A 17,566-nucleotide genomic window follows, 5' to 3' on the forward strand; every position below is an offset into this window, starting at 1 on the left:
TTTAAATAAATAATTTGATAAGGTCTGTTCCATAAGGCCTGATTCCCTCCCCTCCCATTTCCCACTTCCCAGAGCAAACTGAGTATTTTGTTACCTTGATAGTTTCAGATAACATGCTTATATTACTATTTCTTGATTTTTCTCTCTTTAGACATGATTTGTAGACATCCAACTATACAGGATGAGGATCTAACCTTCTTTCTCACACACACCCACACAGATCCCCAACGCACACACATAGACACCCCTATCACCCCTGCAGACTTTTACTGTCCTCCATATTTCCATTAGAGTCATATGGAAATTCTGGTCACTATTCAGTGTTCACGTTGTTATTGACTATGTGAGAAATTTGCATTGAGCCATGTGGTATACACTGTGATTACTTTGCCTTTCAAGTATGGTTTCATAATTTTCCTGAAATTATTTTCTCGTTTTCCCTTCGCTTAGTTTTCTGAGTATTTATTATATAATTAATTCCCATACTCTTCTATAATTATCTAAATTTCTCCATACTTTCAAAACATTCGATATTCTGTTGATTTCTTTTTCTCAGACTTTTCTCCCAGACCCTTCTTAATCTGTTCCAGGCTCAACAGGTTGTTCTTTACCCCTGTCTTTATTGCCTGTCATTCTGGGATCTCCTTTCACCAAAACCCTCAGATTCCCGTTTCTTCCTGCATTGCCTGATTCTTCTCCAATACTTTTCTTCTCTCACCATTTTTTTTTTTTTGGTGGGTAGGGGGTTGTTCTCTTTTGTTCATTAAATGCTTTACTCAGATGCCAGTGAAACTGGGCTGTTTCAGTAGAAGAGGTGGATTTTACAAAGCTTGTTAAAAACTGTGGACACAGATGAGGCTTTACCGTAGGGTGCTTTGGCTGAGTCAGTTGACTGAAGAACCCTCCATATCAGTGTCTTCAGGTCTTCCTTCTAAGACTGGCTATATTCTCTGAAGAAGCCTCATCCAGTCTTCTTCCCAGGAACTAGAAGCCAGGCTACCAGGTGTTATGGGGGAGGAGAGAGCTGGGTGTCTCAACCTTCAGCGTGGAAACTTTCATTTATCCCTTTTTTCAGTAGGCACTCCCACCCTCAATCTTGCATGATATCCCCCAGAGACTTGGAGGATACATGCCCAGTGTCCTGTTTGGATGAAGGTGGGAGGGGCACAGTCACCGGGCTGCATGGAGTTTAGGGATGCAGGGTGGATTTGGAGGTCTGACCGTATTTATTTATTTACTTGCTTACTTCCCAAGCCACGCAGCTTGCGGGATCTTCGTTCCCCAGCCAGGGATTGAACCAGGGCCGTGGCCCTGAAAGCGCCGAGTCCTAACCACTGGACCGCCAGGGAATTCCCAGGTCTGACTGCTTTTTGACAGATGCTCAAGAGCCCTCCTGATTTTGACCCCTCCATCCATTCCTCAGCCTTTCAGGGGCTCTGGGGTCGAATCAGGTTCTTTCTTAGCCACACTGCCAGCTTAGAATTTGGCTCTTTCAAGTTGGTCAAACTGCTTACCTCTTCCTTCCACATTCGAGCTTCCAAAGTCTTGTTGCTGTTTCTTCTATTCCCTGTGGTTACTGCCTCCTTTTTAATCCCTTTAGTATAATTTCAGTAGCGTTTCAAGAGTGATTAGAAATAAATGTGTAAAAAAAAAAAAGAAATGTGTACTCAATGCATCGTCTTTAGCTAGAAGCCTGTGAAAATGTAAAATACACTTGATGAGTGTTTTATATAATTAAGACCTTTTGCAGTATATTCTGTACATTTATTCCCATTCTTAAGTTTACAGCCTTTTAGATTTTGTAAAAATGTATAGATAGCTTTGCTTTTATGCTCTGTTGTCAGTTTGTATCTGTTATTTACTTGATACAGAGTCCCAGGTCAGGAAGACCAGGCTCCAAATATCATGTTCCTATGAGAATGTACAACTCATTTATGATGTTCTGCTTCATGCTGGTTAACATGCTTTAAAAAGGATGGCTATCTCAGATAATTTTATCAGAAAATTACTATTCTATAATAGTTTTTTTTATTGTTTTTTACGTTATTTTACCAAATACAAGAAGAAAGGGAAGGCTGGGGGGAAATTGCCCAGAATGCCAACTAAAGGTTATATTTAGATGATGGGATTATGGGTGGTTTTCCTTTTCAAATTTGACCTATTGTTCAGTTTTCTGTAATAAGATATATGACTTTTGGGCTTCCCTGGTGGCGCAGTGGTTAAGAATCCGCCTGCCAATGCAGGGGACACGGTTCGAGCCGTGGTCCGGGAAGATCCCACATGCTGTGGAGCAACGAAGCCCGTGCGCCACAATTGCTGAGCCTGCGCTCTAGAGCCTGTGCACCACAACTACTGAAGCCCGTGCACCTAGAGCCCGTGCTCCGCAACAAGAGAAGCCACCGCAATGAGAAGCCCACACACTGCCATGAAGAGTAGCCCCCGCTTGCCACAAGTAGAGAAAGCCCACGCACAGCAACAAAGACCCAATGCAGCCAAAAATAAATAAATAAAATAAAAAAGATATACGACTTTTATAATAAAAACAAAAAGTCAGTTAAGACAACACTAAAAACATATGCCAAATTTTCTGTATGGCTCGCTTTACATCTTTGGATCAGAATCTTTATGTGGGAACACATCTTCAGTGGGATTATATAAGTCAGTAAGAAAATTGATTTAGAGAAATTTTATTATAGACAACTTTCCATAAATACATCTCTTCATTAAAGTCAAGCATGCCCAAAACAAGATGGCGGCGGCCACATGAGCAAACCCCCCACCCAGGTCTCCGCTGTCGTGGTCACTGCCACCACCCACGCCGCCAGCCCCTCCCGGCATTCCTCGCGCTCGCATATAGCGCGCCAGCTTCGCACCAACCAAAAAGTGTCACGTCGGAGCACGGGACCCACCACCCCGGAGAAGCCCAAGCCTACGTGTCGGAAGCCGGCACTCCCCCCAGTCGCACACCTCGCTCTCGCCCTGCGTGGCACACGTCAGCGGGGCGAGGAGCAGTCGCTCCGCAAGATGCACGCTGCTTACCTGGCAATTAAGTAAAAAGGCCAAAGAGGCAGCTACCGCCAAGAAGCCGAGAGACTGGGAAGACTCCTGATAAAGCCCTCCTGAAGCCAGTTTCTCGAATTCCCCACCAGCAGACCGTCTGAGGTGCCTTCTGCAGAAGAGGATGCTTCAGTCTACAGGAGTAAATCCCAATCCAACAGAACGATTATTTGCTGTCGCTCAGAATTGCTGAACCCTTGATCCCCAGAAAGGACTTCCACAATACATCAATGCACTTACCCAAAGCAAAGAGTGTCTGAGCCCACTCCCCATGGTTGGTTCTCGTTCAGCCTTCTGAGTGTGTGAGCTACCTTTCCAATGAATGGATTTGACAGACTTTTCGTTTCTGAACTCGCCAGCAAGAAAGAATGGGGGCTTCCCTGGTGGTGCAGTGGTTGAGAGTCCGCCTGCCGATGCAGGGGACGGGTTCGTGCCCCAGTCCGGGAGGATCCCGCGTGCCGCGGAGCGGCTGGGCCCGTGAGCCGTGGCCGCTGAGACTGCATGTCCAGAGCCTGTGCTCCGCAACGGGAGGGGCCACAGCAGTGAGAGGCCCGCGTACCGCAAAAAAAAAAAAAAAAAAAAAAAAGAAGGAATGGGTTAGTTTGCCCTCAGAGACTCTAAATATGTCATCCATAGAATGGACTTGTCCAGCCTGCTAAGGGTCAGCACCCCAAACACAGACTAGATTTAACTTTTGGACTACAGTATAGTATGCATCCACAAAATGGACTTGTCCGGCTTTTGCCATATCCAGACTTCTATGCCCAGGATGGACGTGAAGAGATTTCACATTGTCCACATACGTACTAGTCTTAGCCCTCTGAGAATGTGAGCCCCCATGCAAAAATAAGAGGTACCTATTTACCTCTCAAAGTGTCGGAGGTCTGATCATATTTCACATTCATGACACATCGTCATGGTTGTTCTATGCAAAGCCTCTCATTTTATTTATTCTTTTATTCCTGTAGCCAACTATCATTCTCTTCCTCCCACAGTTAACTTTATTGAGTTTAATGTGTATCTCTTGGTGTGATTTCATATAAAATCTGCAATTTTGTGTAAAAAAAAAAAAGTCAAGCATGCCAGCATTTAACCAACATTTTCTTTGTTCCTTTATTTTTCCCATAAAGCTAAAACTGAAACCTTTTAAATGTTATTTATAGTTAGACAAGAGATAAAAAGGGAAATGTTTCTGTTATAAAAAGTCTATTTGATGTTGAACAACAGCGTAAGTTCCTTAGATCACTTTTTTCCATGAATATTTTTACTACTGTTCATGTATTTTCTTCCTTCCAGCCAATACAAGAGTTGCGGAAAGTTGTCCTTAATATTTTGCAAGACCCAGACAGAACCACAGAAGGTACTACTATTTTGTATTTAAATTCATTCCCTCCAGCCACTCAAGTAGAAGTCATTGAGGAACACATAGCGGGTAAAAAAAGAATTGTAAGTCCCCTGAAATGCCTCTTGCTTCTTGGTTTCCATGGCCTGCCCTTTTGGCCTTCATCATCAGCTGATTCATTTCTATTCTATTATTACAAGTAAATATACTGCTCAACACCAAACAAAGGTTTCCACCAGAGCAGCCTAGACTAGGGTGTATTGCTTCCCTGGAGAGAAGGTGAGAGGAGAAGGCAAGTGACTTTTTTTTTTTTTTTTTTTTTGCGGTACGTGGACCTCTCACTGTTGTGACCTCTCCCGTTGCGGAGCGCAGGCTCAGCAGCCATGGCTCACGGGCCCAGCCGCTCCGCGGCATGTGGGATCTTCCCGGACCGGGGCATGAACCCGCGTCCCCCGTATCGACAGGCGGACGCTCAACCACTGTGCCACCAGGGAAGCCCAGCAAGTGACTCTTTACCAGAAGAGACTGAGGCAAATGGGAGAGGTGCTTTGGTTTAAGTTACATGTTTCATCATAACAAGCCCACCAACACGTATACATCCAAATTCATGTTATACCTTTAAATCATACCCATCTCAGGAATCATTTCACTTAATTCACCATTACTGTCATTGGCCAGAACCTTTAGAGAACTCTTCTATGAAAAATGTGCCAAATACAGTGAGTGACACGTTAATTATAATATTTGTTATATGAATGGGGGAAAAAAAGCTACCTTGAGAAAATAAAATGGATTATTTTTATAATCTTAGAAGGTGACAAATCTTTTTCAAGTGTAGGTTTAGGGAATTGCCTGGCGGTCCAGTGGGTAAGACTCTGCGCTCTCACTGCCAAGGGCCTGGGTTCAATCCCTGGTCAGAGAACTAAGATCCCATGCGTGCCACGCAGCCAAAAAAAAACAAAGGGGTAGATTGACCTTTGGGGAACAATCACGTCATGAGGAATTACAGCCAACTAACCCATTACTTTTGGGAATAAGGTTGTAGAGTACCTATACTCAGTGGTCCTCTTGCTGAGAATGATGCTACAATTCAGGTATTTGTTTATAATGTGTGGCAGTGTTCTTCAAAGGGATAAAAAGAGGAGACAGGAATCCATGCCTTTCCCACCTCTTGGCCCCTGTTGGCCTCTCTTGGGGTCTCAGCCTCCAGCCACAGTATCTGTCTGTCTCAGCCTGATTTCCTTCCCTTAATTTTGGTTGTTATGGTTGGGCTATCATGCAAATTGTGTCAACACAAGACATTTTTTCACCTACTGTCCAAGGTGATAGCCATATGGTCACACCTGGGTAGGGAGGGATCAGAAGGTCAAGTGAATTAACTCTAATGAGTCAGGAAAATTGAACCAAGGTGTGATGTAAGGGTAAGAAGAGGCCAATGATTAGTCACTAAGGGAGCTCCCTCGAGAGTGAATAAGAGATTGGGGATGTGTTCACAATGTTGAAAGGGTAGCCGGGATCCATTCTCACAGGCCCCAAGGCTGCCTGGAGGGCTGGTTAGGAGGATGGCCTGATGTAGCAGGAAAAACTAGTTGTAGGTCCCACTCCAAATCAATTACTCTTTATTGAGTATATGGAGTCCGTAAGGATCACTGAGAAATCATTGTAGATAACTGCTGTTTCATTTTATTGATTTTTTAGCTTCAGTATTAAATTGCTAAATCTTTTCTTTTTGACCTTGTATACACAGGAATTACCTCTGACTCTTTAGCTGCTGAAACTAATATAACATCAATAGAAATGCTGGCCAAGAAGATGGAGTCTGGGACGTCTTGTCTTTCTCCAAAAGAGAGGGAACAGGTTTCAGCAACACCCCAAATCACCAAGTCAGAACAGGATAATCATCCTGGTATCAAATTACAGATCGCCCCGATCCCTAGGTAAGCAAACTCTAAAGCAGGCTTGTGTTCACAGGTCTAATTCAAGTCCAATTCTCAATTTCACCTCCCCAGATCCAGGATACCATCAGATTAGTGATACCTTCTGCCTCACACGAGGACCAGGGGGTCTAATCCATCTTTGGTGTTAAGGGAAGGAGCTGAGGGTGATGGGGGGGGTTGGAACCAGTGCCAGGAAGATCTGTGTCCTTTCTCAGTACACACACCATCCCCCCTCACACCACCCCCAAGGAGACCTGACCTGCAATGAGGAAGGAGCTGCCAGAGTCAGGAGGGCTGCTGGAGTGGAGTCACCCCTCCCTCCTGGCATTGGTCCTCCCTCTTCACCCTCATTTGTGCTGCACTTGCAGATCCCACCCACCTTTCCAGCCAGTCCTGGGGGGCAGGAGCAAACTGCCAAGCAGGCAGCCTCTGGAGCTGTGGGAAGGAGGGAGCTGTGAATAGCCCTGTGAGAACAGGGAGGCGGCAGGCACGTGCTAGTTAGAGACCGCGCACAGTATCAGAAGTGTTTGGTTTTGAGACAAGTGTAAGGTTAAGAATCCATGGTAATTTAAGGAACTGTGTCAGGGTATCGATGTCATTTTCTAAAACATTAGTGTCACATCAGTCTCTGTTCGTGCTCTTGAAAGGAAAATTCCAAACAAAAGCACCAAGACCACAGTTCTGTATCTTCGTTCTCTGGAAAGCACAGCTGGGCCTCTTCCAGTCTAAACTCCTGTCTCAGACCTGTCATTTCCCCACTGTAGTCAGCTCGTGGGTGGATGAAAGCAGGCAGCTGACGTGAAGACCACCTCTTACTGTCTCCGGAATTGGTGATGGGCGTTTTCAGCAGACTGGCCACGAGTTTTGTGAGGCTAATGTAATCAGTGGTTTTGTGATGTGTGACCAGGATTCACTGCCTGGAAAGGTCTCTGCAACGTACCCTCCAGGCTGCCTGTGATTGGAATGCATTCAGGTTTACCAGGAAGATGCCTGATTTGTTCCAGTTTCAATTTGTGGTTTGGTCCACCATCTTAAAAGATGTTTTTTGAATAATTTACTGTCAAAGCTAGAAAGAATCTTAGAATTCATTAGTCCAGCCTCATTTGGTGTTAGGCCCAATTTCATCAAAACGTGTCAGCTCTTTGAAAGTTTATGGAATAAACAAACACCAACTGCCAAGTAGCTGACTTCAAATAAAAGCACACTTAACAATTCACTCAATTAAATCCCTGTGCTGACACCATGTGAGAGCAGATGGACACCACCCAGTTCATTCTGACAATGAGGGCAAGTCCACCTTAGGACGAGAGCTGCTATAGACATTTCTCTTGTGTTTTATTAGGGAATAAGAAAAAAATAAAGACTAACAAGTAGAATTTTGAAAGAAGTTAGAAGGTTTTGAATGCATCTCTTGCTGTCTCTCAGAATAAACGGAATGCCGGAAGTGCAAGACATGAAGCTTATCACTCCTGTACGGCGTTCAGCCAGGATCGAGCGAGCAGTGTCCCGCTACCCGGAAATGCTGCAGGAACATGACCTAGTGGTGGCTTCTCTCGACGAACTGTTAGAAGTGGAAGAGACAGAGTGTTTTATATTCCGCAAAAATGAGGCTTTGCCGGTAACATTAGGGTTTCAAGTCCTTGAGTCGTAATTTCTTGATTTTTTTTTTTAAAAAAGAGAGACATTTCAGAGCCTCCACAAGACAAGAAATGCACTTACCTGGGTGGCCTAGGAGAAGCTGTAATAGAGGGGCATCGTGGGTGCAGACTGTGGGCCCAGGGCCTGGGAAGTAATTCCCTGCGCTTCCTCTCAGATTTTACACCCCCATGGGAAGGTCTGGTTACTTAAGACTGTAGTTTGCCCCAGCTTTACAGCACACAGAAATCTCAAACTTTGAAAATTAACTTACCCCACAAGTATGGTAACAATTTGAATTTTATTGACCTGCCTTAATCCCAACATAGTTATTTTTTATATCAGGAGGTCAATTCCACAATATGATAGACTTTCCTTCCTGCATCCACCTTAGCAGAGAGGGCAAATCCTTCCAGCATGGAAGATCTGAGTGTAGAAACTAGCCTTCCCCGCTAGGTGGGACGTGACAGACCATCTGGTCAGATCCTCTCATTCTGCAGCTGAGTTTATGCTGGCTGTGCCTTTCGCTCAGAGATCACAGATGACTTTTATGTGTGATCTTTGGCTTCCGTCACAGATCCTTGGAGATGAGAGGTAATTCACATCCTTTCTGGGCCTGGCCTCCTTAATGATACACAATCCTGCACTGGAGTGGTCATCTAGCGTTTTATATTCAAACCTAATTTTGCATTTGTTATTGAGAAATGCTTCAAATAAAAACAAAAGGGAGCAGCAGACAGGGGCGGGGAAAGGACCCTTGCCTCTTCAGTTCTTTGCTCTGCTAGGGGACACCTGGCCTGAGAAGACATCTGAGCCCCAGAGACTATCACAGGTCGCCTTTCCTTCCTCCTGGGCAACTGCCTGTGGAAAGGTAAAATCAGAATCGTTGTGTAAATGTAACGTATAGGAAAACCTAGTCGATGTATTTGAGATTTTAGTTTTCTTAATACTTATGTATCATCTAAAAAACAATTGACTTTTATTCATTCCTGCGTATTCATTTATCGTATTTATTACAGAAAACAGTGCTGGTGGCTTGGCCTAGAGAATTAGGGGTTTGTCTGGGGAACGCCAATAGGCTATCCCAGGCGCCTCACAGGGAACACCCACTACCCTGGAGAACTCACCTTCATGTGGATTTTTCCATTGTGAGGGAAGCAGATCCATCTCTCCAAGTCTGATTTACAAAAACGAGGTTCATAAAGCTGAGGTATAAACCCATAATGCTCATAGACTAACTTTGGATGAGAAATAGATTGTCACCACAACCAAAACGCAGGAATCCACACAGCTAGGCGTCCCCTGCCCTTTAGACAGACTCACTTTACCTCTAAAGCCAAATCATGCCCGAGGGGTTGCTTAGAAGTCCTGGCAGCTGAAATGGGACTTGGGGAAATCAGATATTCAAAATCACGAGACAGAAAGAGCCTGAAGCACGCCCCTCCTTGCTAGGACCCTTGCCTCAGGCCTCAGGCCCTCCAGCTCACGCCCGTGGGCCAGTGCTCTGATCGGGCCTGCACTGCTGTCCTTTGGCTTCAGACGGTTCATCCTTGCCACCTAATGCCCATCCCCCCACCCAGACTGGGACTCAGCTGTCTATGGTGATGTTACGTCTCTCTCTCCTCAGAACATCGTCTCAGTAGTACAGCTCAGTTCTCAAAAGAACACCTTCGCTATTGCCAGTTCCCAGCAGGACTTCTCACAGTACCACCCTGGGTACTAACAATGTCGGCTGAACCACTGGCACTGAATAACGTGTAGATTTCAAACTGACAGATTGGCGGTTTTAAACAGCCTGATTGGACTAGGTAGCATCTTCAGGATATAAAAGGATGTGGAAGTGATGGGGATGGTATAGCAACTACAGGAAACTGCACCGTGATTCTGGAGCTCTTTGTAGATTCTTAGTAACCCTCTTGTTTAGTAAATAGCGGTTCCTAGATACCTGGAGCAGGTGGGAGGGAGAGAGGCAAGGTAAGAAGCAGGCCCTTAATCACTTGGGAGGAAGATTCATAGGGAATTGCAGGGGAGATATGGGCCTCGGCAGAAATTAAGTCTAACGTCCAACTTCTTAGAAGGGGGGAGTGTAAAGGGAGTGTTAAAGGAAGATAAATAAGGATGGTTATATACTGGCATCCTGGTGCAGAATGACCATGAACCAGAAGACGAGGAGAGGAGGAGGCATGACAGTTCACATTTATTACTGTTTACTAGGTACAGGTACTCATGCTATAAAAGACATCTGTTGTGCCTGCTTGGCCTGTAGTCCTTCTTCTAATAAGAGTGCCCTAATTTCCTTAGGACCACGTCTTTCCCACTCACAATCTGTCGCTTAACAGGAACGGACTCCACCCACATTAGCATGTGACCCAGGCTAGGCCAACCAGAGCCCAGTATCGTGGCCAGCGGCATTGATTGGACGATGGGGTTATTTCTCACTCAAAACCAGTGAGACTCGTTTCCCAGACTTTTGTTGGAGAGACTCTTTCCCTGGTAGAGTTGCTGCAAAGAGGATGGAAACCTGTAAACCTTCTTATAACCATGGAGAAAAAAACCTCCTAGAGAATGGCACCAACACAATAAGCCTGAGAGCTAGAGAGAGTAAGCTTACATCCAGTGACATCATTTGATCCCTGGCTAAAGCCTGGAGCTGGCCAAGCCCTGTACTTTTCAGTGATGTGAGACAATTGATTCCCTTATTCTTAAGCCAGTTTCATTTAGGTTTCTGTCAGGTGCTAGGGAAAAATCCTGACTAGTACACATATATACAGTAGTAGAGGAAACTCCTATTTCATGTTTGCTCTGGCCGCCTTCCAGGCATATTGTCTCACTACATTCTCACAGTAGCCCTATGGCATAGGTATGGAAACAAAGTGAGACAGTAAATGACAGGCAGGACTGAAGTTTCAAACTCAGAGCTGCCTGGCTCCAAGTGCAGAGCTTTTAACTCCTGTCTCTAAAGTATGGAAATGAGAACTAGGACGGTGACAAGGAAAGAGCAAATCTGAGAAAGACATTCTTGAACGGTTCCCAACTTACCAAATAAGAATCACTGTGATAGCCAGAGTGCTGTCATTTATCCTCCAGATGAGGTGATCGATCACATCTTTACCACAAGAGCACCGCCCCAGGCATGGTGCTTCTCATCATTTCTGCCTGCTCGGGACTGGGTGCCGGAATTCAGACCCCGATTCAGCCGGTGTGACTAGTCACAACTAGAAATGCGTCTCTCTCCCGTCAGCAACCCTGGTGAAACAGCCAATGCTCAGCTGTGCCAGGCCCACAGCACATCGGTCTCGGGGCTCTGCCATCCCCAGGGTGCAGCCTCACCCATGTGGACAAGCGTGGCTCCCAAGCAGTTTCACATGGCAGCCAGTGGGAACGGGGAAGAGAGGGGGCGGAAGGCACACCCTCTCCTTTTAAGGTCACGACCTGGAAGCTGGATGCATTATTTCTGCTTAGGGTGAGAGGGACCACAGCTTGCTCACGTGTCCCCACTCATCTTCAAAGAAGGCTGGGAAATGTCTTCTGGGTGGCCACATGCCCAACTAAAACTTCTTCCAGAAACGGGATATGACTATCAGTGTCTACCACAGTCTTAGGAGTAATGGAGTACATCTCTAAGGTGCAGATAAATGAGGACAGAGGTGACACAGGATTAAAAATATATATACTGCATCAAATGAACAACCCCGAGCTAGAAATATCTCCCACCCTACCCTGCCTCAGATGAGTTCCTAAGAATTGAGGAGGGTTCTAATCCAAAGTTGTATAGCCCTTCCCCACTTCCTCTCGTCCGTCTCATGATAGGTCTTTAGCCCCACCCTTTCCCCTGCAGTTCTACAAGCTGACCCAGAGTAATAATAAATCAGGTTACACGGTTCACTCAATAAAACATACAGGACACTGGAAGCCAGAGATACAATGATGACCCAAACGACCTGTCACTAAGGAGCCTTAAGTCCGGTGGGGACACATGTTAAAGAATCACAAGTGTCAAAGTGTGATGATCCTGGGCTTCCCTGGTGGCGCAGTGGTTGAGGGTCCGCCTGCCGATGCAGGGGACACGGGTTCGTGCCCCGGTCCGGGAGGATGCCACATGCCGCGGAGCGGCTGGGCCCGTGAGCCATGGTCGCTGAGCCTGCGCGTCCTGAGCCTGTGCTCCGCAAGGGGAGGGGCCACAGCAGTGAGAGGCCCGTGTACCGCAAAAAAAAAAAAAGTGTGATGATTCTGAGAAAGAGGTCCCTGGGGGAGGGACTAAGAGAAGGAACTGATCCAGTCAGGGAGGTGGGGAGGCCCCCCGAGATGTGAGGTGGGGGGCAGAGATGGGGGTGCTTCAGGCAGAAGGAAAAACACGGGAAGGGCCCTTTGGCCACCTCTTCCTTTTGCAGGTCTCTCTCCCCTCCCTGTCCCTTCCCCCCTTCCCCTCTCCCTCTCCCTCACTCTCTTCCTCACACCCCTTAGGGGTCTGCTGCCAGGCCGATTACCCCCAGGCCCTTCTGCATTCTCTCCACCCTGGGAGGGAATTCTAAGGGTTCAGTTTTGTAGCATTACAAAATACTTTCTGTAATACTACTGTATTTCAGCACCTTTCCAGAAAAGCATGGACCCTAGGGTCTGAGCAGTTTTCCCGGTAAAATACTATCATCTACCTCTTGAATAAAAATCTAGTGTTTAAAGACAAAAGGCCAGGGATACCCGGTTCTTGCCTGGAGAACCTACCCCTGCAGGACTCTGAGGCCCAAAAGTCAACCCAGGAAGAAGAGTGAAAGGCCTGGAAACTTCTGAAATAAACAGAGATTTAAAAAAATGACTGTGAACTCTCAGCATGCAGCCTGTTGTCCCTTATTTATCCTCAGATATTCCAAATGTTTCCCTTGTTTATCCACAGAAAATAAAACTAGTGAACTGTGCCACAGACCAATTTCTTCAAGAGTTTGTTTTGTCATTTCAAACATGTAAATATATTCCTTCTGAGCCTCCAATATTAATGCCAGACGATACACTAACACGAAAAGTGAACTCAAATTAATGACAGAACAAGAAGGGCCAGGGCTTAACACCACGGAGGAGCTCCGACTAAAATAAAGAATCAAGTTTTTAAATCATGAGTAGGACTTACAGTTTTTAATGCATGTATACATCAAGTTCAAAGATGTCTGGGCATCTCGCTGTCTTGCATAGTGACCTGGAAAGAACATTAATGAGGTCATCTATAGCCCATTAGGTATTATTGTTACTAGTGACGGAATCAAAAGTGCACAGAAATATTATTTTTATTTATTTTTTGATGTGGACCTTTTTTTTTTAAGTCTTTATTGAATTTGTTACACTATTGCTACTATTTTATGTTTTGGTTTTTTGGCCGCAAGGCATGTGGGATCATAGCTCCCCGACCAGGGATCGAACCCACACCCCCTGCATTGGAAGTGCGGAGTCTTAACCACTGGACCGCCAGGGAAGTCCCGGAAATACTATTTTTAAAAAGAAATGGATAGAAATAAAATTGGATGTGAAATGATACACTCAGGGGAACTGGGCAAAATAATTCCACTTGTTACACACAAATGGCCCAGAGGCCAGGGAGGGTTGCCTTCCAGGATGAGAGCAAGACACCTTCCTCCTACCTAAAAGAAGTGCTCTTGGGCTCCAAACCTGTTACATTTAGGAGACTTCAATATGGTTGCTTTTTCTCTCTTCCATATTTTTCCCGTTATCTGAAAAATATTTCAAGTGGAAGACGACCGTGATGCCGGCCTGTGTCCTGGGTTCAGTCTGCCTCCGTGCAGCCCTCCTGGTCCTTGCCTCTCTCTTTGCCCTCAGCCTTCTAAGAAACAAAGAAAGCTGGTCATGGAGCCTTCCCAGGTTCACACAGTGACTCTCAACCAGGGGTAGAAAATGTGTCAAAATGCCCTAGCCTGGGCTGGGATGGAGATGAAGGGGTAGAGAAACCAACACATCCCTAGAGAACATGCAGTTGCAGATGGGAGTGGGTCCAGCCCTCTGGTGGGCTGGGAGGGAAAAATAGTTGCAAAGCACTGATTAAAGTATTGATGTGCTTGAATTTTGAGCTTCTCCTGGGCGGGAGTAAAGTGGCTTACAATTCCATTTCTACCTTGTCGGGCATGCTGGAGGTGCTTGGTAAAAAAACCGGTGGGAAGAATGCTCACTGAGCCCGAAGCCACCAATCTAAAGGGAACCGACGAGACAGGCATTTTGAAAATCAAGGCCCAGGAACGCCAGGGTAGAAACAGGAACCCTCCTGCAGGGCCTGGGGCTGCAGAACCAGGCTAGGAGCTGAGCCTGCCCCTCAGGAAAACTGGAGTTTGCACTCAAAGGGCAGTCAGGCAGCACAAAGGAGCAGAAGGGTCAAAGCAGAAGCCCCTACACATTGTGTCCGTAAAAGCTGCCTGGAGAGGAAGCCTGGCCAGGGAGAGCCTGTGCTCTGCAACCTCTCCCAGGGCGGAGACGGAGCTGTCAGAGAAATGAGCCAGAACTGGTGTGAAGAGGTGCAGGGCCCCAGTGCAGTCAGCTGACCCCGCTGAGCAGAACCTGTGAGTTTGGGCTGACAGCCAGTGGTTCTGGGCCCCCTCGGACCCAATGCCTCATTTTTTTTTTTTTTTTTTTTTCCGGTACGCGGGCCTCTCACTGTTGTGGCCCCTCCACTTGCGGAGCACAGGCTCCAGACGCGCAGGCTCAGCGGCCATGGCTCACGGGCCCAGCCGCTCCGCGGCATGTGGGATCTTCCCGTACCGGAGCACGAACCCGTGTCCCCTGCATTTGCAGGCGGACTCTGAACCACTGCACCACCAAGGAAGCCCCAATGCCTCATTTTAAATCCAAATATTTTCTAACACAACATTGTAAATCAACTATTTCAATTAAAAAAATATGTAAAACAAGTATTTTCATTTCTTCTATCCTGAATTGAAATTCATAGATAATATAATGATTGTGTCTATAATCTTAAAAATCAATATAATACCATAACTATAACATAGGAGAAATGAAAAGCAATGTATAATATAATATGTATTTCTATGTAAATACTCAGGAATGATTGCACTTGGAAGGCAAAAGAGCTCCTGCAAATCTCCCAAATGCCTGCTCGGGTTGATACTGCTCCATTGGGACCCCTGCTCTAGCCCCGGGGTAGCCCCTAAGTCGCTGAGCTCCTGGGCCAGCCAGGTGGCTCCTCCCACTTCCCAGCAACTCACCCTCTGGCTGCAGGAGAGGAGGTGGGCGGCAGGACCCAGACTGGCCCATTCTGGCTCTGCTGCTGACTCATGGGGCATCTGTAGGGACCAATGCAGCAAGAGGTGGAGAAGCTCCGTCAGTGGTGAGGCCTTCCCGGAGTCCCCAGTTATGCATAGACACCGCCCCACCCCCCCCACCCCCGCCAGCTCCATCCTCTGCCCCCAGCTGCCAGCTTCCTGCCCAGTGATGCCACAGAAAAGGGAGCCCAGGAGGGTCAGCTGGAGAAGGAAAGCTCTGGCAGACGGACTTCACTTCCTCAAAAATCCCAGGCAGCACAGCGGGGTAAAGGTCAGGTTTCTTTAACTGTTTCACCTGGGTGCTCCGGATCCTTTTTCTTCACCTGTCTGGTCTCTACTTTAGCAACAATGTCTAACAGCACTCTAACTGTGCCTCGGACCCCCAGCTTTGGCAACAGGAAATCTCCAGCCCTGCTCATCTAAAAGCCCAGAGAAGGGATGAAGCTGCATGGGGAGAGCTCAGTTCCCCCAGCACGTGGCAGTGTGATGCAGGGGGCAGAGCGTGTCCCCTGAGTTCAGCAGCCCTGGGTTCAAATGCTGACTCTGCAGTCTGTCTACCAGTGTGACAGCAAGTTACTTAGGTTCTCTGCACTTAAAATTCACCAGTGGTAAAATGAGAAGAAAACCTACTCTGCTGGGTTAAGCATTCAGCAGGATCGATTTTAAAAAAACAAACACCCAGCCCAGAAACAAAAGTTTTTCCTCCTCTCAAATATCAGAAAGGGAGCTGAGAGTGACAAGAAAAGCAGGGCTCAGGGAGCCCCAGAGAACTAGTTTCAAGTCCAGAATCTTGAGTGCAGGTGGCACACCATGTACGACGGAAATAATGACCGCCTGTTGGGAGAGGGATGGGTGTCCTCCGGGGAGCTCTGCCCTGGTCAATCCCACGGCCCCCATGAACTCCGTGGCGTCTTCGCCGCCTCCACTTCCCTGCTTTTGCCCCAGAAGCATCTCCAGGGCTTCCAGAGGAAAGCCAGCTGGAGCGTTTACTGTATGGACTGCTGTTTGGTCCACTTCCTCTGCGATCACTGTGTACTGAGGGTAGGGAGACCATAGCCTTCCTCCTTCAAACCAGTATCATATGTACTAGGGAGATAATGTGGTCTCAGTTTAAAGCAGGAGGGCAGGAGGAAAACTTCCCAGCAGAGGCATCGTATCTATACAACCCCAACCCCTCTAGAGCTTTTTTTTTTTTTTTAACCGTGTGGACAGTTATCTGCAAGGGTTTGACCCGCTTGTGCCTAGAGGGGGAGCGTGGGTCTGGTGACCTCAAAAGCCCTTGGCAGGGCTGGGGACCAGTGGATCCTTCTGGGACGGAGGGTCAGGGATGCCGGGGGTGGGGGTGGGGGTTCTGCAGGGACCCACCAGCTCCGGGGCCACCCGGTACAGAGAGCTGAGCGGTGGTACAGGAAGTTGAGGCAGGTGGCCGTGTAGAGGTCGGCGTAGCGCATCATATGGTTGGAGAAGAGCGTCTGGCGGAAGCCGCAGCGGAACAGGCTGCCCATCGCGCTGTAGCACTGGTCCAGCTCCTGGGAGACTCGCGGGCAGAGATCCCATCCCCGCCCACCCCACCCCCTCACCCCCACCCCTGCAGCCCACGACGGGGAAGGGGCTGCCGTGTTGCCCGCAGCCGGGGTCTTTGGGAAGTGGGGCAGCTCGCCGCTTTGCCACGGACCCCACTTCCCGCTTCACAGTTAGTTTCCTGCCTGGCCCTGGAGAGTGACCACCCTGCACTAAATTCTCAGCATCACTTACCTTCTGATGCCTCCTCAGAGGGCTTTGCAGGAGGCCCACACGCCCAGTCCCCACTCCGGCCCCCCCAACAGGCCCCCCCCCGCATCACAGGCCCTTCTTTTAGAGTCTAGAAAACTGGTCCAGATGTTACTCCCAGAGTGACTGAGCAGCACATGTGCCTCAGTTTCCCCGTGAGTAAAATAAGGATGACGATCCCCGCCCAGCCCACCTCGCGGGGCTGTGGGAGGATCAAATACCCTACAAGAGGCTCAGCAAAGATCCTTCACTATTGGTCCCAGCTGGGCCTGGGAAGGCCAAGTGGCCTGACTCCCCTTGATGTGGCCTGTGGGACTCTCCCAGCTTTGGTGACTGGTCAAGTAATACCACAGGGAACGTGTCCTTTCCACCGGCCCTAGATCCCGTCTTCTCAGGCCCCTTGTCTGGCTGACCCCAGACGCTAGCCGGGTGGTCGGTCACATGAGGACCCAACCCAGGAGGCCGGCACTTCTCAAGGTTAACGGTGGAGACTGAGGAACTGGCTAAGCCCCACCCATCACCCCGCAGGCCCTTTTAAGAGCATACTGCTG

The 17,566-nt window shown here is 47.7% G+C and overlaps 1 protein-coding gene across 1 annotated transcript in view; it reads left to right on the top strand.

The window, feature by feature from the left end:
- The window catches only part of CKAP2L (cytoskeleton associated protein 2 like), a gene marked incomplete at both ends in the record, with an annotated part of 29,458 nt that extends 21,471 nt beyond the window's left edge, over positions 1 to 7,987 (top strand). Inside the window, 3 exons of the mRNA XM_082672307.1 lie at positions 4,354 to 4,417; positions 6,147 to 6,336; positions 7,762 to 7,987. Coding sequence (XP_082528433.1) covers positions 4,354 to 4,417; positions 6,147 to 6,336; positions 7,762 to 7,987 — 480 coding nt within the window. The remainder of the gene's footprint in view (positions 1 to 4,353; positions 4,418 to 6,146; positions 6,337 to 7,761) is intronic.
- Positions 7,988 to 17,566: the final 9,579 nt, after the last annotated feature.

This window comes from Grampus griseus (assembly GCF_964374135.1).
Source record: "Grampus griseus genome assembly, chromosome: 15".
In the NCBI taxonomy this organism is placed as follows: Eukaryota; Metazoa; Chordata; class Mammalia; order Artiodactyla; family Delphinidae; genus Grampus; species Grampus griseus.